Source organism: Bombus impatiens, unplaced genomic scaffold (genome assembly GCF_000188095.3).
Source record: "Bombus impatiens unplaced genomic scaffold, BIMP_2.2 scf_0049, whole genome shotgun sequence".
NCBI classification, from domain to species: Eukaryota; Metazoa; Arthropoda; class Insecta; order Hymenoptera; family Apidae; genus Bombus; species Bombus impatiens.
In genome coordinates, this window is record NT_176468.1 from 108,846 (window position 1) to 130,111 (window position 21,266).

At 33.9% G+C, this 21,266-nt stretch overlaps 1 protein-coding gene across 13 annotated transcripts in view; it reads right to left on the reverse strand.

Annotated features, from left to right (window-relative positions):
- Positions 1 to 4,247: 4,247 nt before the first annotated feature.
- Positions 4,248 to 21,266, reverse strand: part of LOC100750182 (cytochrome b5 reductase 4) — a 29,126-nt gene continuing 12,107 nt past the window's right edge. For 2 of the 13 annotated variants that reach the window (XM_033323863.1, XM_003485253.4), the window contains exons 3-11: positions 12,741 to 12,911; positions 8,562 to 8,662; positions 8,300 to 8,465; positions 6,771 to 7,033; positions 6,473 to 6,695; positions 5,585 to 5,879; positions 4,955 to 5,041; positions 4,733 to 4,891; positions 4,303 to 4,551 (exon numbers count right to left, since the gene is read on the reverse strand). In XM_033323863.1, coding sequence (XP_033179754.1) covers positions 4,497 to 4,551; positions 4,733 to 4,891; positions 4,955 to 5,041; positions 5,585 to 5,879; positions 6,473 to 6,695; positions 6,771 to 7,033; positions 8,300 to 8,465; positions 8,562 to 8,662; positions 12,741 to 12,911 — 1,520 coding nt within the window. In that variant the 3' untranslated portion in view covers positions 4,303 to 4,496. Of the gene's footprint in view, positions 4,552 to 4,732; positions 4,892 to 4,954; positions 5,042 to 5,584; positions 5,880 to 6,472; positions 6,696 to 6,770; positions 7,034 to 8,299; positions 8,466 to 8,561; positions 8,663 to 12,740; positions 12,912 to 14,340; positions 14,470 to 19,019; positions 19,755 to 20,208; positions 20,656 to 21,266 lie in introns of those variants that run through there. The other 11 variants (XM_033323885.1, XM_012391894.3, XM_033323881.1 and 8 more) reach the window with 11 other exon arrangements.

Genomic DNA, 21,266 nt, shown 5'->3' on the forward strand with positions numbered 1-21,266 from the left:
GACAGGATGGGCATGACACTATATGGGATTTCGTGTCTCACGTTCTAAAATACCGACCCCGAAAAAAGTTAGTATTTCCAACGTCATCTGCGATTTATTACGACAAACATACATGGGAATTATATTTAACTGAATTGTCGAAAGCAACAAAAATAATAGAATATCTGTGCACGAGTTTTATATGACTCGCGTCACGTAACTTTTCTTCTGAAAATATGTTACAATCGCGCGGAGTGTATGCTATTTATTTATAAAATGTCATTTTCAGAAAGAATTATTTTTAGATATACGATGTACAATTTAATATTTACATAGAATATTCTTTTCGGATATTTCATCATATTTTCTAAAGTTATCTGTCTCGTTCGATAACAAGTATAGTTGAACATCGAAGAACCATAATATCTTTCGACTTGAATGATCCAATGTTTGGTGTCCTTAAGATGACGCGAGAGAATTTAATCGAAAAGCCAACTAAAAATGTTTCTATTAAAAGAAGGCAACTAAAAACACTAGGAGACTTCTTTTTTTATTTATTTGGATGAATTTTGCAATCAATTCTCATTGAGAATTATACGTAAATTTTTCTCGCATTGTACTATGTCGTGTTTAATAAGCGATTATCGTATGTTTGATTGTAGTTGAATCTAGTGTTTAAATCTAAAGGGTAATGTCTACTAAGAGACTTGACACTGGAAACACTTTCCCTTCTTCACTTTAATTATATTTTTTATAGCTTAAGAACAATTTGTTATAATTCCATACGAAAGTCAAATAAACACCAATTTTTTTTCGAGTTAAAAAAATTTTTTTTTTATTATTTAATTTGTAATTTACAATTTTGCTCAGCTGGACATTTGGTCGATTTTTCTAACTTAATTGCTAAATAAAATGCGGGTGGCTACCCCCAACGGGATACCATCTTTGAGTTTGACTATTTTATTTCTTTAGCAAGGTCAATGGGGTGTTTTCTTTTTTCTATGAGAGTTTTGCTCGCTTCAGCAGCCAGCTGGTTTGGATGTGTTGCCGTTCTTTCCTTGTATTTTTCTGCCTACCTGCCGAAGAGTCAGAAATTTGGGAATAATTATAGTTTATGTTATGGTCAATAATTATAATTGGGAATATAATCGTCGCAGAAGAGAATAATAACTTCTATGCTTTCCACTGAACTTTCTACCGTCAGTTTGTCAAATAATTAAAAATTTCGTTATCGAAAATTTCTTCTCCAAGATTGATCGATCCTACAAACGGAAGAATGTGCTTGGCAAGCACGAGGTAGGCTTCCGACCACGAACATCGATATATGGTGCGAGAAATTCGCAGTGCGACTTTCCAAGGTCAGGTGCTTTGGAAGCCAAAAATCAGCCGCGACACATTTTTTGTGGCCAAAAAGCTTCACTCGTTCGCCGATGCAGTTACGTCACGTTGCAGCGAAAAACTTTGCACGATCAATAGTGAACACTCTTTGCTTTGTGCAAGACATGTTATTGTAAATTACAATTGGAGTGTGGAAAGGCTTGGCGAGATGCGAGGACGAATTTTGGAAAGTTTTAAATTCCTCTCTCCCACCCCCACCCCCACCCCCACATTTATTTACTGTTTTAATATTGAACTATTTTTAATATTTATTTATAGAAGTATTTGTTCTACTTCTGTTCAACACAAAGTACAGTATAAATTATATAAAAATGATATTCTTTTTAGGTATTTGTTTTACTTGTGTTTAATATAAAATATACATTTTTATGAAATGAACCTCTTGGAAAATGATACTCTGTTTAGATATTTATTTCCCTTGTGGTTAATATAAAATATGCATTTTTATGAAATGCAAAAATGATACTCTTTGCCTAACATATCCGTTAAGTAGTTAGTTCATTCTTTTATTAACAAAAATGGTATTCTTTTCTATCAATTCTCTTGAGTACATTCATGGTGATAGTGTCAATTATATTTTGCTTTTGGTGGTAGATCAATCTGCTGATGTTTATGTTTAATGGAATTATCGGTACTTTATTATTTGAAGCAATTAGAAGATCAAATGAATTTGGATGCAGAGATGATAATTAATAGCGAGGGATTCGTGTTAAATATATAATTTCTGGAGTATTGTAGGATAGTAAAATTTCATTTATGCGAAAATGTCAAGGAGCAAGCAATTTATATAATTGGAGTAGAATTCACAATAGTAGAATTTGCAGAAATTTGAAGATCCTTCTTTCCACCAAGTATTCTCTAGGATATAATAAATATATGGTAAATTCTAAAATTGCTGAAGCTTCATCTATCATTATTTAAGCTAAAATTTATTCACATTGAATCTTTATGACGTCGAGTTGCATTTAAAATGAAATTTCCTACATTCAAATCTTCAAATACCAACAGATTCGTCAGTTCAATTTCTGAATGAAAAGACAAAGAAAGCTGTCGTAGAACTTCCAGAGATAAAAGAACATGGTATTCCTCTGTTCGTTTGCCAAGTAGAAAGACTGCTGAAGCTATGACAGAAGTTTCAAAGGATAAAAGAAAGCGGAGAAAAATATGAAAAGAAAAGAGGAACACGACAAGACAAGGAGCCATCAAATATTCATTTATTTCTGGTAACAACTATGTACATACACACATATACATACACATAGGCGTATTTAACATGTACGTAAATGCAGAAAATGGTCCGTACTCGAGTATGTTTTGAATAAAACTATCCGTGTCGTTCAGCAAACTACGAGACACTATATTTTCCTCTTTCAAACACGGCCAACTTCGAATGAAACAATCGTACACGCTCGAATCTGAAAACACGTGATCGGTAAAAATTACTTGCAAAAGTTCTTCGATCTTCCCCATCTTTCCAATCCACTCACTTATCGTAAATCTTCTTCAGTTTTATGAAAAATCGAAGAACTATGGTTCTGGTACTTTTGCGTTATGCTGTTAATTTTAAAACGTTTCTGCGATTAGGCCATTTTATTGGTAACGATTCTAGAGTTTTCACCCAGAGTTCTAAGGCCCCTATCTGCCACGTGTTTTATTTCCAAAGGAAAGCCCAACATGATGCTTTAATCACTTCACAGTACCTGGCTATCGAATTAGAACTACGTACGCAAATTATTCCACTCGTCAAACGATATATCGTATCGTATGCACACTGTGCAGGATAAATAAACAGATTATTTTTGATTGTCCAAATAATTATTACTAAATACGTGGACGATTCTGTATACATAACAATTGAACAACTTCCTAAAGAAAACATCTATAAACATATGCAAATGGTACTCTACGTAGAAGATTTATTAAGAATTGTAATTATTAATTCAAACGTAGATAATATTCAAATTTTAGGATTAAAATTCTGCCACGATTTATTCAATTTATCATATTGTGTAATAAAAGTTATATATATATATATATATAGCTTTTTGCAGAAAGCCTGTCAACTATTTAATTTATTTAATTTATTACTAACAAGTAAAAAATATTCAAATCTCGCAAGGGATTCTAATTCGATAGACACAGGGGACTGCAGTTTATTATGCAGGAAATAAAAATCTGGTTAAAATGTTTCTATATAAAATGCAGACTGGGAATTTAAAAATTATGGTTGTGAGATGTTTGTTTCGGTTCGTTTTAAGAAATAGCACCATGATCGTTTCGAATTGACCTACGTCTGAAAATACTTGTTAATGTTCCCGGATAAATTGTTCAAAATACAACTCTCTGGATGATAGATTAAAAGACGACGTTTGTAAAAATAATTTGTTATTCGCGAACCATATAGGAATTACATCTATGGCTCGTCCCGTAGATTTCAAAGACTTTCATCCGTGACCCTTACTCCTATTGTTTCTTTTTTTCATTTCTTGTTCTTTTTTTTTTTCGAAATTCGTAGATATGGTACAAAGTATGCGCGTCTACTTACTCATAGTAAGTACAAATATACAGGTGTTTGCTTTTGCGTATTGCGGTCAAATCGAGTGAATTATTGAAACGGAAGACGACACTATTTCACAAAAGAAACAAAATCATAATTAACTTTGCTGCAATATTTTATATAGATACACAATCTTTAATAGATAATACACAATAGATAATTAATCTTTATAGAATTATCTTCTAAATTAATTTCGACAGTAACATTAAAAATTGAAAGATCTACTACTTCTTGAAAAGAAATTCTACATCTTTCGATAAGAAATTAAATATAAATTTCATAGAAAAATTTTATCAAACGAAATCTCATAAAAAATACTTCTATAAAAAAAAATTCTATTTCTTCAAACATTCTTCTTTTTTTTTTTGTTACATATTTGCCACTCGATTCCCTGATAAACTTACACGCACGAATCTGAGATTGTGGGCGGAAATAGGAATAAAAGTATCCAAAAGATTCTTTTTAAAAATTCAACGGTACGACACGTAATTGTTTCCATACGTTTGCCAATGTTCCAACATTTGGTATCAAAAGATATGGAGTATGCTTTCGATGAGTACAGCTAATCTTCGAATTCGTGCGTTTGGCACGGCTTCCAATTGAGTTTTCGAAGTAAACTGAAAAACATACACGCAATTAATAAAAAATAAATCAAAGACAAACGTTATTCGACCTATGCTTCTTTCTATGATTTGCAAAATTCATGCTATTCTCTTATTTTATGAAATTTTTGTACATTTTAAATATCATAGCCAGAGATAATTCGAAAATAGAATAGTAAACCGTCCTTATTCTTACTTCTTTGCAGACTGTATGAATCCTGCAGGCCCGCACGTATAGACGAATGCATTATTTTTACCTGTTCCAATTAGTTCCTCTAATAAATAATCAGATAACGAGCCGCGTCTGCCTTTCCAGGTGTCTGCGGCTTGTGAAAGGATATGTGTAACTTTTAATCTGCAACGTACAGATGTCCCATTTGAAGAGAATGAAAAGACAAATCCAAAATAATCTACTCACCTGCCGTCTGTGCTAGCCTTTTCCAGTTCCTTCGCGTAAAACATGTTATCTTCGTCCTTGTTGAAGTTGAGTAAGTTTATGCTTCTTCTGCAGCATTTCATAAATTATTAAATTAAAAACATGCGCAAGGATTATATATCTATACATTATTACATCTCATCTATTAACTGGAAAGCTTAGTCACACTCGATTAAACTATCGATATTCGATAAGAATTGCATAGGAAGTAACGTTATCAAAATTCAGGAAGCCAAATATCAACATTTAGACTTTCTTTCACAAATGGTTTACTAAACCTACTTTCGTATTATAATAATATCCTTTTGCATATTTTCTGCACTCTTGGAATCTTATTATACTATGTTTTAGATCCTAAACCACTGAAACGTACGGTTGGTACAATAAATAACGCTATTGCTACCAATAAGCTTCTCCTAACTAAAATTCAACTAAAAGTAAAAAAGCAATTCGGTATTACTTTGAACGAAATGGCCATTTCATAGTCGCAAAATCTCTAAAACGTGGCAAATTCGCAAGAAATATTATCATGCCTTGTTATGCAACATGTCTTCAGAAAGTACGTTTGGGAAACTAGATTTTCAGAAGCCCTGTAGATAAAAAGATACTGACACACAGGTTCTGGCCAAAGCTTGCTGTATGATGCCAAGTAACACTGTCAAACCGGTGCCACCAGCGATCAAATGATACATAGTATAGATATCATAGGGTTCTGTCATGAAGTCACCTAAAGCATTGCTCACAAGAAAGGTCTGACCAATCTGAAGAGCGGTTATGGACGGACTCAAAGCGCCACTCGGGTATTTCTTGATCATGAAACACAGGCAATCAGACTTGTAGTTTGGCGCCATATCGTCCGGATGAAGGCACGGTGGGACAGGCGTGTACAATCGCGATACTTCCGTCCCTAAAACGAAATATCTCATAGTTTCTTGCGTACTTTCCTCGAGGACTTTTTATCTATCATGCAAAGATGGAATTGGCTAAATCTTTACTATAGTTTGTTAAATATTGTATAACGTAGACGACACAGAATTAATAGATTAGCGAGTAAAATCGATAGTTATTTCATCGATCGATGCACTGTTACAACAAATATGATTGTACGAACCAATATAAAAATGAAAGAATGTTGCAAGATTCTATTTTGATAAAACATTTACATTTCGATAAGGTAAGTTGGCTACGAAAATAGTTACTGCGAAGAATGACGCGAATAACTAATTTTATAGCAATTTTCAAGTTACTTGAAGGGTAAAGCAATCTCTTCGATGAAAATACTTTGAACGTCTTTGATATTAATAATATAGAAACTATTACAGTATTACAGTTCAGATAAATAGAAGAAGAATGATTTAAAGATATTCGTTTCGATTGTGGCTGTTCTGTAGCTGTTATGAGAATTACCGTGCCATTTTAATTACGTTTCTAAATTCACTTAATTAGTCGATCAATGAATTAGGGATTTTAAATAGCGAAAAGGAAAAGGATGATATTCACCCATGACGTTCATTTTGACTTCTACGTGCCTGCCAATAGGTATAATTTGCAAGAAGTCTTTTGCTCGCACGACTAACAGATGAACTAACTTAGAAAGCAGTATGTTCGCAAGTACTTCGTATTCTGTGTACATTCGATTATCCATATTCGTCTCCCTCAATACCGTTTGAGTACCGTAAGATTTCCATAACTCTACCTTCCGCTTCGTAAACGTAAAAGTCATCTACATAACGCAAAAAGTAGAAATCAATATCTGAAATTTTTCATTAATTAAACAACAGCTTTTCAGTTACATTACCTCCCTCATTTCCAAATCTCTGAAGCAGACCGGTGGCCATTCTACTTCTCCTGTTAATTCCAACTCCTGTATTACTACGTTGCTCCCGAAACATAATTTGTATGCCAGTTTCGAATCGTTTATCCTTGTTAATTGATAGCACATGTTTGGATAATTGCGCGGCGTTGGATAAAACAATATGAACGTGATGGGTGTTTGCCTCCACTCCATTTTTATATTCAATAAATTAGCGTCTGATACGTTTTCTTGGTTCACACTATGAGCTGAAAATCAATACGTTCTAATTATTCTCTTGTTGTGTATTTCTTGTCGATCAATCAAACACGGCTACTCTTCTTCCAACATCCCTTCCATAATAACAGTTTCTATTTATTCTCTTCTTCTTTCAAAACCTTCCTTCGCACTATTTCCTACGATAATTTATTAACAATTCGTTCGCTACACAATTCATCATTTGTCTATATATAAATGTCGACATTAAAAAAGACTTTAGCACTTCCTCAATTTGTCGAAGCGTGTATTGAAAACGAGATCTCAATTTTAATTTTAAGACGAGAATCTTTAACCATCAAAGAGCGAACACTTGGTCCATTTTCTAGTATAAGACAAAATATATAATGGAGCGTGTTATGTAAAATTGTCCAATGTAACTAAACCACATGATCTACATTTAAAGAGTTAACGTTCGCTATAAACTCACCAGTAATCCAAACATTCCAATAAAATATAGCCTTTCGTAACCGAACATTCACTCCAAATATATACCCCAATATATAAGCAATCTGAAGATTGCTAAGAACTCGCTCGGGTCTTCTCTCACAGAAAGAGACAAGTATAATAAGTATAAATATAATATTTACATACGATGAACGTTCGCGTCTGTTTAAAAATCATTTACAACAATTTAGTTTCAAACTAACAATATACAGTATGATAAACGTAACTAACAATAAATACAGATAAACATGTATTATCAAGATCTTATCCTTATTATTATTATTATTATCCTTAATCTTGTTATTATCCTTGAATAACTAAACAAACTTGTGTTTCTATATCGACCAAATGATTTTAATAATAAATTTTTTATATTAAATAATCACAAATTTCCATCATTTCTACTTATCTCTCAACCATAATATAATAATCCACCCTTGAGAATTGAATAAACATTCCAACAAAGATAAATACTTTTATAGAGTATACCAAAACCTTGATATCTTTCTCTTAACACAGACCCGCAAGTCTCTTCATCTAGGTGCTTACATCCTTTCCAACAGCTCACAAACATAGTTTGCATTCAACTACTTTAACGTTTCAATTTCTCTATAAACGGCATGAAGCCACTTTAAAAGCCATATCTACATATATATATATATATATATTTATTTTATATACATATATTTTTGTTTTCTTTGCATTCACAATTTTCCATGAAAAGAGCCATCAAGGTTTGCCTGACGCTCGTTCCTTGTTTCGCCATCGGCGAGACACAAGCGGGCAGGATCGATGTCGCGTTAGTTACTCACTTGTGCAACTTGTTATCAGGTTCAACGTCGCCGACGAACAATTGCTCGTACTCGAGGCAGCATTTTCCGTCGGCGACGACGCGGTGGTACCGCTCACCGAGCCACGGCTCAGCCTTCCGACCACGCATTTCTGAAGGATGCTCTGATAGTTGACCCAAGCGTGCACCTGCAACGAACGATCTATGGGTACGTAAAAATAATCGTCGATCAACGATAGATCGTACCGTTGATCCGATGGATAGTCGGATATCGTTGCACTTACGTTTTCGAAAAGTTTCGTGGCATCTTTTCCAACGCCTCTCATTAATTCGTTGACTCCTCCTGGATGGAAGTCCATGTAACGTGTCACGTTGAAAACGATCCCTGCGGAGTTAATTAAGAGAGCTTGTTTTATTATCGAGTTGCTATTAATTATTTGTTATTTCAGTGATATTATCATGTGGATTGGCAACTAAGTGATTGCGGAATTTACAGTCAGTTGTCGATCAGTTATCAACCAGTTATCAACGAATTATCGGCAATCTAATTAACGAATCGTTAGCTGTCTTAGCGAATCGGTTAGTACGAGCGTGTTTACGAACATTATCTGTATACTGATTTATCATTTTAAATATATTCGACAGTTTCAATAACGAACGATTTCGTCCATTAAACCTCACCGATCAACCATCCTCTACAGATAAACCTCTACAAATTTGTCATTACCATTTCATGAGAAAATCCGCAATCATTTAGTTGCCGATTCTGTGTTCAACTTGCTTTTCGTTATTAGCTATTTTAATTTTTCGATACTAACCATTGCGTAAATTGTTAAATTTTTTTTGAAAGTGTACGTTCTTAGTTTAAGAAAGTTTAAGTTCTTTTGAATGTTTAGCGTTTACGTTGCGGTAGCTTTGTCTTTTTTTTTTTTTTTTTTTTTCTCTTTTTTTTTTTTTTTTTTTTTTTTAATTATGCTTGGTAATTTGAAATGGCAGGAAATTAAGAAGAGAGAGAGAGAGAGAATATGTATTTTGTTTGCTAGATCGTAGCGAGGACGCGTTTCACGGTGACATCGCGGATGGTGTAGTTTCATCTATTTTTTATTTTTTTATTGCGTTAACTCACAGTGGCTACGGAAGGTATTGGCATATTGACGCTGTGTTTTTTATGGCATTTACAGAGTAATTAATTGAGTTCAAATATATTAAATTTAGTATCGTTTAGTAGCACTTTCGTATAATTACAAAAATCTGGTACTATAGGGCTAAAAAATAATCAAAGCTAAAAAATAGAATATTTATTGAAGTATAAAGCTACTTGCAAGTAATTTTTATAATTACTGTATCTAAAAATATATATAAAATATATAAAATTTCGTATCGTTCAAAATAGCATTTTCGTACGATTACAAAAAATTGATGCTATAAAAATACAAAACATAGAGGTTTCAAGTTGATTAACGAGGACACAGAGTGTAAGAATCCCACGTTATGTAAACTTTAAGTCATTTTGCTTTTACTTTAAAATACACAACTCTCTCATTGTCATTCACGTTCCTTTCTCTAATTCAAACTAACTATTGCTGCATAAAAATAACTGCAATGTAACATTTGTAGTCCGCGATCAATTTTTCACAGTTGTCACGTTCGACGTTTATTTTCTTCGGACGTTTGAAACATAAATTTGTTTAATAAATCATCGATCCAATAAGTCAATGACAAAGAACAATACGAAAATTTCTTGAATGTCGAACTAAAGTGAAACTTCAAATACAAGTAAAATAACATCATTTTAATAAAAAGCAATATAAAACAGAAATTCAACAATGTTGATGTTTTCCCCAACCATAATTATCGATCGCCTGTTTCTTTCATTACTATTCGATCATGCTACTTAATATTTGGATTATTTCTTCGTACTTCCTCTATTCCCTAGAAATTGCCTGACTCATGCCTCATCTAATATGCGAGATCATGATGGCAAAAAATATACCGGCGAACATAGGTAGAATTAAAATAGGATTTGTGACGGGTATAGAATAAATATTGCACGATTGGATGTCGTACGATGGTGGGGAAAAAGTAAATTTTAATCAAACTAAAAGCGTTCGACGTTGACCTATATTATTCCTTGCCTCTCGTGACTGTCGCTTATTTTCTTGTTTCCAAAGAAGGCGTTTTTCTACCAACCAATTAATCTACACGGCGATTATGGAATAAAGACAAATGTCGGAATATTTTAGGAACATGTTGTAATAAAATTAATAAAAATTTCATATTCTTAACGGCAAGAGAAGATATTTTTTATTTGTTTGAAAAAAAAAGGGATTAAAAAATATATTGTGACTGTGGTATTGAAATCGTCAAATATACGTTGCCAACCGTACATTATGATATTTATAAAGTTATTTGTTATTTATAATATCAAAATTGTATGTACATATATACATATATAATTGTTTTAGGAATTTAGGAAATGAATCAATTTCATGATTTAATAATGTTTTGTAAAATGAAGATTTGTAGGAGATTTAGAGATGTAAATGTAAATAACTTGGCAAGTCAAGCAATTTTCTACCAATGTTCTATATATTCTGGTTTATATTCTCAAAAATATAAATTTGCATGAAACTTTGCAGCCCAGTTATTCATATCATATAATAGCAATTGTAAAGAAAGTTATTTGACGAAAATGTTGGGCTTTAGAAGATTCACAACGAAAAAAACTAAAGTGTCCAAACGTTATTTTTTTATACATAAATTGGCAATATTTTCATGAAATGTAATGAAAGGAAATACAGTCGGTGTGGAAAATATTCAGACACTAACGTAACTTTGACTTTTCGATATTTTTTCACGTTAATTTATAGATTGTCCGAATGAGAAATATTTTCTTCTGCTTTCTCACAACTATACGCGAGACTTCAATACACTTTCATGAAGATATTTTTATTGTTTTATCTGCATTCATTTCAGACACAAGTCAAACTTATGCTAGCGTATCGAATATTTTCAAGACCGACTGTACGTAGTAGCAGAAAAGAAACTCGACTGAATTAAAACTCGACTTAAAATAGTCTAAGTCTAAGGGAAGATTGTCCTATAGCAGCGACAAAGACGAATGATTTTTATGAATTTTTTTACGCTAACTAGCAATTACAGTAGAAACTGAAAGTTAAATGGCACATTGCCTTGCAAATGTAATTTTTTTCATTTCAATTCCTCTTATCGTCTATCAACTTCTTAATCTGACACGTTCAATAAGCTTTTAAACTGGCGTGTACGATAACTGAAAAGGCTGATTGATTGATTGATCAATCAAATTTCTCCTGGGATTGAACCATAAATATTTATTTGTAATATTCTTTTAAGCGATAGAAACTAAACTGGTCCGCCAAGAAGAGCAAGTTTCTCTTCTAAACGCTAGAACTTTTCCAATTGTTCATATTCTTCTTGCAAAAATAGGTCGAAACAGAAATATCTAACTTTAAGGAGCTGCATTCTGGTGACTGTGACGGATGTTGCACTGCACGCCAACAACTGATATATTGTCAAAGATAATCCACAGCACTCGCGCAATATACAATAAACAGTAAGAAGAACTGAGACACGAGAATTACATTTGTACTTCAAGACTATCTGTTTTCATCCCAACAAGGTCTAATTGCATATAGATAATTGGTAGTCGGTCTTAAAGAAAAAAAAAATTAATTCGTTAAAATCACACGCTTTTATCGATGTTAGACGAGAGTCTCTCCTTAATATCACGTTGGCCCGGATTCTCTTACTTTACGTAACATCTAGCACTTAGTTTCCCAGGCAAAGACATCCTCGGCGACTCTGTCATTACGAACGCTCTTAAAGCCAATTTCCAGAGGAAGTGGCGTCGAAAGCGATATCGCATCGCCTTTAAAATGCGATCACGTTTCTGCGGCCATTGATTTTCATTTCTTCGATTTAATCCCAATGAAACTGTGTACGTCCGAGGCAACGACTCTTGCTCGTGGAAATGGGATTAACGAGCAATCACATTAACGGAGAGTAGATTCTGCTGTTTAATGAACGAACCGTTGGTTGTGAGCGAACGAGAAAATTTGAAAATTGCATGAGAATTTAGCTGTTTCGAGGATTATAATTTGGAGAACCAAGGGATTTTTACTTCGAAGGCTATAGATTTCCAGGACTTTGAATTTAGATCGTTAAAAGGCTGTGGATGTGAGAAACGGGGAATTGAAATATTTCGAAAATTATAGATTCTAGGAATTTAAATTCAAATTCAATTACAATTTAAATTTAAACTCAATTACAGTCAGAAATTAAACAGTCGAATACGTACATTTAATATTTAAATACTCGGACAGTGTGATTAAAGGGAAGACGAAATTGAAAAATTGAAATAGAAATTCTGATATTTTACGGGAGGCGAATTTTTTTAGGAGCATGTTTTAAAAAAAAAAACCTACCTCGAATCGCGATCCAAGCGTCGTTTTGCTTATTGTGAGTGGCCAGTTCGGACAAAGTTACGACACGTGGAACTCCACCAACGCCGGTTAAATCGACGCCGGAGTTTCCCAATCGAATCCAGTCCATCAAACTGTGGCCAGGTGCTAAGGCTGTTTTATTTCGAGGATTGCCTGGAAAAATTCAGAAAAACAAACGCTTGTTTGCTTACGCGTTTAAACACATGCATCGAAATAGTCGAGAGAATGAAGAAGAAGAAGAGGAGGAGGAAGAAATATATTTTTAAGAACTACATTTTTATGGTGTGCGTGACGTTGCCGAAATATTCAGCTGTATTTTTAGTATCTATTGATTTTTGAAAATCTAAGAATCACAATGCTTATATGTATTTCTCGTGTTTTCTTTTCAAATGGGACTCACACAAGTACAAATACATACGTATTTTTTTAGAAACTTGAAATGTATAAAAAGCTGAAACCTACATTTATTTTCTGTATTTTTTTTAGGAACTACAAAATGCATCTGTGTGTTTTGTTACTTTTTCTTTTTTTTTTTTTTTACTTTTTGGAAACTACAATACTTTCGCATGTGTGTGTGTGTGTGTATATATATGTCTTTTTTTACTTTTTGGAGATCGCAATGCTTCTCTCGACTTTTCGTTTCTTTTTTTCCCGAAATTTGGAAATTGAAAAGTTATAATAGGCACTTCTAACATTTCTTGGAAATTTCAAAATTACAACGTGTATGTTAGTAAGAAATGCATTATAATACGGTACACGACATTATACCATACAGAAAATAGATTTTAGGTGAAAAGGATTTGTTAGTATGTGTGTAACATAGCGAATAAAAATTCGTCCAACAGTGAACGTGTTAAATACGAAGACAATATATCGATATGATTCTGCATTACAAAATCTATTTTTCTTTACGATACAATACCAATTGAAACACAAATTAAATAATACAACGATAATGGAAAATAAAAAGTAACGGCCACTGTAGTACACCAGTAAAGTTCGTTCGATCCTAATAATCAGTCACTCATTTCCCACAACACGTGTATATATTTTGTCCATATATTTTTGTATTTTTTTTTTTTTTTTTTGGGTAAAAAATATGCAACAAATTTCTTCGTATCTTTCGACATTTTATTACAAAGAGGTCACGAACTATCCTTGCTACTCGTGGAAAAGACACAATAAATCCAGTAATATCCATAAAACTGCACGACTCATTAGTCGTTGACTAATTAAAATTGATTAGTTAATTGATTAGTTAATTAGTTAGTTGATTGATTAGTTAACAAACACTGTCTGTTTCCATGCAGTTAAATTACACGTAACATAAAATAATAAATAAAATTACCACGGTTCAAACAAATAAACCTAATAAAACGGATATCAGCAGACGATCAGGTTCATGATATAACAGAAAATCCAGTTATTTCTCATTCAACCAAAATACATAAACTCAACCCTCTGTAAATTCACATGGAAACACCCATCCCCACTCGTTGCACAGGAGACACGATAAGTACGCAAACGTTCGCAGAAACGGGACGCAAGTAGAACTAATAGACAATTATCGTTAATTACTGACCGTCCTGAATCTGCAAACCGAGACTTTGCGGAGACCCCTCGCCGCCCATGACGGATACCAAAGACGCGCCGCAGCATCGTGGCATTTTCTCATCGAAACGTCACAGTCCGCAAACCTTTAACCATCCTCCTGCATAGAAATTGCATTGCATTGAAAAAGCAGCAACCCTCGACGAGCGAAATGTTTCGAACACGAGAAACAAAGATAAAAAGATTGGCGATGAAATTTCCGCTTGTTTAAAAGAGATTTATTTCGTGAATTAGGGTTGTTCGTGAATTATGTAGGTTATAGAGGGATTTCTTGTACGATGATAGAAGGTCCCGGAAATTTCATTCTGTTTGCAATAAAATGTTGGAAAATAAAATTCGTACGATACGATGGAATTATTAAGATATTATACGATTGTGTGTATATACAGGGTGGTTGGTAACTGGTGATTCTACGCGAAAAAAGAAGTCGAAAATATTGAATAAAAATTTTTTTTTTAATTTTTCCATCGAGACAACGATCTGACGCGTACCGAGCGAAAATTCAAAGTCGATTTTCTCGAAAACAAAGCTTCAAACGAAAAATTTTTATTCTATATTTTCGACTTCTTTTTTCGCGTAGAATCACCCCCTTTCCGCGTGTACCACCAGTTACCAATCACCCTGTATACAGGATGTCCTGTAACTGGTGGCACAACTCTGTACAGAGTGATTCTACGTGAAAAAATAAGTGGAAAACGTGGAATAAGATTGGTTCGTATAAAGCTTCGTTCGCAAGAAAATCGAGTTTGAAAATTTGTAGACTTGGCTATGTACCGACTAAAAATATTTTGAAAATAGAATAAAATTATATAAAATAAAATGAAATGTTTTCGTTTGAAACCTCGTTTCCACGTGTTTAGCTATTAGTCGATCTATTGCACACGCGCGATACATTTTCAAATATATTTTTCTCGAAAACAGAGAGCCTTATGGAAAAATTCTATTCTATATTTTTCACTTATTTTTCCATCCAGTTTAACCTGTGGTCGATTATATTTACTTTCGTTCAGTCCGGAATTAGCCAAGTCCAAGTATAGCCGACAAATTTTTAAACTCGATTTTGTCGGAAATGGGGCGTCGTATGAAAAAAGTTTATTCTACATTTTCCACTTGTTTTTTCACGTAGAATCGCCTCACCACCCGATTGTACCATTAATTACCAGACACCCTGTATAACCAGGATAGTGAAAAAGGTTATTCAATATTTTTCTCCCGTTGAATAATATTGCATAATCTTGTTCGTTATGATTATGAATAATCAATCTGAAAATTCATTACTTTTCATTGACGTGATGAATGTGTTACACATTACTTTAATGTAAATAGTCAATCATCAGTCGTGTACGTAATTTGTAAGGACTGCTATAATCAGACATTTCATGCATCGTAGACTACAATAATAACAAATGGAGTAAAAAATTATAAAGAGACAGTCTCAAATGTAAATTATATTCTTTTTACTTCCAAGTAAATAACATAAACAGTACGAGTTGCTCTAAGAGTAATGCGTAATATTGGTTATTCAAATAAAGATATAAATCTGAAATATGTCGTATCTAAATTTCAAATACGTTGAACTTGGATTATCAATGATTCATTTATCATAGAAATTATCTATACTTTATGCTAAATTGTCAGTTTCCAGTCTTTCCCTTCGAAAGACATTCCAATAGCCAAATACATATGATAATCCTGATCATTAATCAAACTACTAATTCAGCGGCATACAAAATAATCCGTAGAAATACTATTATGCAAACATACTTTCGAATAAAATTGCAAATAGAAGAAAGATGGTCCTTTGCTGTTCAAATAAAAAGAAATAATTCGAGAAGCACTGAAAATCTTTTTGCCAAGAAAGAAGAAAATTAATAACTGGTAAACGAGCTATTAAACGGCTGTTTTCTATTAAAATTCGAAATTTAATGTAGATAGATAAATTTAATGTATGTAAATAGAACAACTCGGAGTATTCCATCGAGAAAGAACTCTTCAAACGATATTTCGAAGACGCAAAGACACTTATGCTCGAAGTTGTACGGAACAATCCGAGAATATAGTGTTACAAGCATTTATGCTACCTGAGGTCGTTCGCAAGAAAACACCTCAATCATTTGGCTATTGTGAAACAGCTAGCGTGAAAGGATATGATAGGAGCAAGCGAAGAATCTTTTGTCGCGCAAGAACTGGCTACAATGAATACAAAATAACCAACCTCCATCTAATTAAAACAGCAAACCATAAAGAAGCGAAGGAAAGAAAGCCTGGAAGAAAAAAATCTCTCTCAATGGTCCACAAAGAACTATCATATTCCCGCAGAAAAATTAAAATCTTTTCAACAAAAACGCGACCACCCGTGCCCGAGAGGTAACTGTCCCAGTGAAAATTCCGCTGAAATAAACCACGGTTGCTGCGGGAAAGCGGCGACGAAATGAAAAAGCAGCGAGGAAACAGCAAACGACAACAGAAAACAACGAGGAAATAAAAAGAAGAAAGAAAGCAACGCGTACTAGCCCCGAGTAAACTCGAATCACAGTTGAATATACTTAGAAATAAGCGTTGAACTACTTTAACAGCGTCAGCAGTCTAACCTGAACCGCAGATGAAACGATAGGAAAAACGCAAACAAACGTCGACCTATTGTTTCGATATGAGGAAAACGGAAACAGAATAATCGGGAAACTTTGCAGACGCGAATCTGCTTTACAGTGAATACAAAAGGTATTGGCACACCGTTGTACTTATTATAGTATTTACGTAATAGTTAAGTAGGTCTAAGTATATCACATTTCGTACCATCTGATGACACATTTAATACGATTACAAAAATTTGATAATTTAAAGATGTAAATGTAAGAAGATATAAAGCTTGGTAAAAGAAGAAAGAAAAGGTTCGTTACAGAATAAGAATACGTGCGAATACTTTGTGTAGCTGAAGTATATCAAGTAGCTTGATATTAGTTGGCGCTATACAGCGGATCATCGTGTATTTATATAGAAAATTTGTAGATGGAAAAATGCATAAAATGCATGGAAATGATGGAAAAATATAGGAAATATTAAAGGTATAGTACTCGTTATATTATTTAATAAGTAAAGCAATGTAGCCAGATCACGTGTTTCTAATTATATTCGTAAAAATAGAAATTGACAAAAATATGTGTTATCTGGTTATTAAACTGTCGGTATTTATAAACATTGATATTTGTATGGTCGTAATTGGACTGCGGATATTTACGCAAACTCGTATTTTCTGCACTTAATTAAGAGATAATTGGAATCTAGATAGAGAATTATTTTACGTACTAATTAGTATAACCAGAATATACTGTACTTGTATTCTGTACATATTTGCACCGTTAAATCTCTCGTAAGTGCATAAAAGCATAACTAAAGAGGCGCGGATGGAATGTAAATAGAAATTTCTTTCGTTACATGAACGTTGCAGTGAATACATAATTCTGGATAGGCAACATATTTTTACATATATATACAGGGTGGTTGGTAACTGGTGGTACAAGCGGAAAGGGGGTGATTCTACGCGAAAAAAGAAGTCGAAAATATAGAATACAAATTTTTCATTTGAGGCTTTGTTTTCGAGAAAATCGGCTTTGAATTTTCGCTCGGTACGTGAACAGTGAGATCCTTTATAACGTACCGCACGCGTACCGAGCGAAAATTCAAAATCGATTTTCTCGAAAACAAAGCCTCGAACGACAACTTTCTATTCTATATTTTCGACTTCTCTTTGTCTTACGTCCAAAGCAACGTTTGTTTCGTAAGTCGGTTTGCACCAGTGATTTAGGAAGAATGGAGGAAGACCTTCTGTTTTAATTAATCATATTCATGGAGAATTTAAATTTCCAAAAATATAAAGTACAAATGACATGTAAAAATGTGGTAACGATCCAAAATGAAATATTTATTATAATATTTATGTAATATGTCAATGAAATCTATGTTTAGTTAGAAATCTCTGTACATATACAGGGTGGTTGGTAACTGGTGGTACAAGCGAAAAGGGGGTGATTCTACGCGAAAAAAGAAGTCGAAAATATAGAATACAAATTTTTCATTTGAGGCTTTGTTTTCGAGAAAATCGGCTTTGAATTTTCGCTCGGTACGTGAACAGTGAGATCCTTTATAACGTACCGCACGCGTACCGAGCGAAAATTCAAAATCGATTTTCTCGAAAACAAAGCCTCGAACGACAAATTTTTATTCTATATTTTCGACTTCTTTTTTCGCGTAGAATCACCCCCTTTTCGCTTGTACCACCAGTTACCAACCACCCTGTATATGTACAGAGATTTCTAACTAAACATAGATTTCATTGACATATTACATAAATATTATAATAAATATTTCATTTTGGATCGTTACCACATTTTTACATGTCATTTGTACTTTATATTTTTGGAAATTTAAATTCTCCATGAATATGATTAATTAAAACAGAAGGTCTTCCTCCATTCTTCCTAAATCACTGGTGCAAACCGACTTACGAAACAAACGTTGCTTTGGACGTAAGACGTAACATAGCATTAACATGTTAACACAAAGAGACGAAGGAAATTAATCATAGAGGACGAAGAATGAATACGTCGTTGATCTTAGCTTCGTTAAACTTTGTTTTCATTTGATACATACCCAAGAAACCGCATTACTTATACGATGGCCTGGATATATCCCAGGAAAAACTGCTGAGACCGGTCCAAACGATCGGTCGTTTTGAGAACCGCGTCGATCGATCCTCTTCTAGACTCGAACAATTCTCGCTTTCTGCGTGATCCTTTGTAATAGGAGTGACGAGCGAGAAATAAGAAAAGCAAACACCCACTGTCTCTGTTATCCAGTTACCAGTTTCTCATGGCAAAAATCTACCATCTACTGTCGAGCTCTGGAGACATATCTCGTTAAAATTCATCTCGTCCATTAGACACTTTACTCGATACCGATATTTTATCGTCGTGCAATTGGAACTGAGAGTATCGAAGGTTTGCGATTTTTCTACTGCGGAACAATAAATTTGTAGTTGATGAAATAAAGTGGGTAATCAGGTTGAAACGAAGCACACAAGCGATGACCAGTGAACTGTGAACTGTGTAGCGGTACTGCGATGTATTGAAGCCTTGAATTAGATTTGGGTTAATCGTAGAGTAGCAGATGGAATAATAAGGTTAAAAAGATTCAGAAGCGCCGATCACTGAACCGTGAACTGTGTAATTTCGTTTCTACGAAATTGCAACTGGCAACACTCGACATCTCAAATTGTTTAGATCGAAGAATAGTAAATTGATAAAATAATATAAATCGAGCGATAGAAGATGATTTTATTCAATAGCACATTGAATAAAAATATTCGTACGCGGAAATTGAGTTGTAAACTATGCAATTTTCGCGAGATTGGAATCAAAGGTATTCGAGCTTTTTCATTCGTCGATTCTTAGACCATCGAGTAACGAGTTTGTAAAGTAAAAAAGGTGACACGATAACGCGAGGACCACTCACGGGTCTGATCGAACGCGAAAACTGAACGGCGAACTGCGTAATTTTACGAAATTGAATAACAACGTTGACAAGATTCATAGGTATCGATTAAACGCGGTAACCGGGCCATAAACCAATTTCGTTCTGGCGAAACTGCAACTAAAATTAGTTAACTGAATTTTGTTTCCTTCGTAGATTCTTAAGCTGTAGAATAATAGGTCGAATAATAAAAGATCGGAAATATTGACGAGTGTGATGGAACACGACAACTGAACTGTTCATTGTTTAATTTCGTTTCGTGAAATTCAAACACCGAGAATATCCCGAATTTCGAATGCTTCCGGCTTACGGATTATAATTAGCTCGAATGATAACGTGTCAGATAATTAGAAAAGGAAAAAGAAGCAGAAAGAACAGAAAGATTCACAGGTGTCGATCGAACACGAACACTGAACTGTGAACTGTATTTCAAGGAAACGTGATCTCGATGAATACAGCAGGACGAAACGTTGATCCCGCGCTGGTGGACTGAAAGGTACTGCACCGAAACACGCGGACCGATATAGCCCTCGGACAGGTAGATCAATATAGTAGCTACGATGTGCCTAACACGCAGGATCTCAGCAGTGAACGCGTGCTTCTCTGCCCGTGGACGTCGTCGGACCTCTCTTCGATAGCTCTATGTCTTTCTACCCTTAGATTTAGGCTTCTACCCTCGCTAATTCTTTCATGACGCTGTATTGGCAATTCTATAGAGAAGCTAGCTGCGACGTGACAGAATTTTGCTTGCAGCTTTTGGCAATTGAAGAGGCAACTGCTTAACACTAGAACAGAGATACAGTCATACTCTTGCGTATAAGTCGAGATAAGTATTAGGACGTTCGACGATATTTGGTGCAAGTGTTTTAGTGTTCGCCGTTTTTATTTTCTACCTGCTTTATTATAAATGTATATTTAAAAATATTGTAAAAATATATTTAATATATTTCTCACGTTATACGATATCTTGCAATGTGAAATAATAAACGAAGAGCGATGCTCGTTAAAGTTTATCTTTTAAAGCTTTAAATGTCTTACACGAAGTAACGTATATCGACATTTTTTTTTCTTTGTTCCTTATCTTTTCAATGTTTTCTATGCAAAAAGAAGATAATAGAACTTAACATTATTGCATAACGCTTGTAGAATTTTTATAATATGCGCATAATTTGTTTCATATAGCGTAACATGCTTTTGAAAATTAAGATATATGAACATGTAATGTAGGCTTTTTTTGAGAACTGCATGAGGCACTTTAGCGGAGATTTTTTCACTTCGCATTCCTCTTTTGTTCGCTCTCGTTACATGATCTTGCTTGCATTCTCGTACATAATTTTCTTGCGACGAGATTATGCGAAAAATGCAATC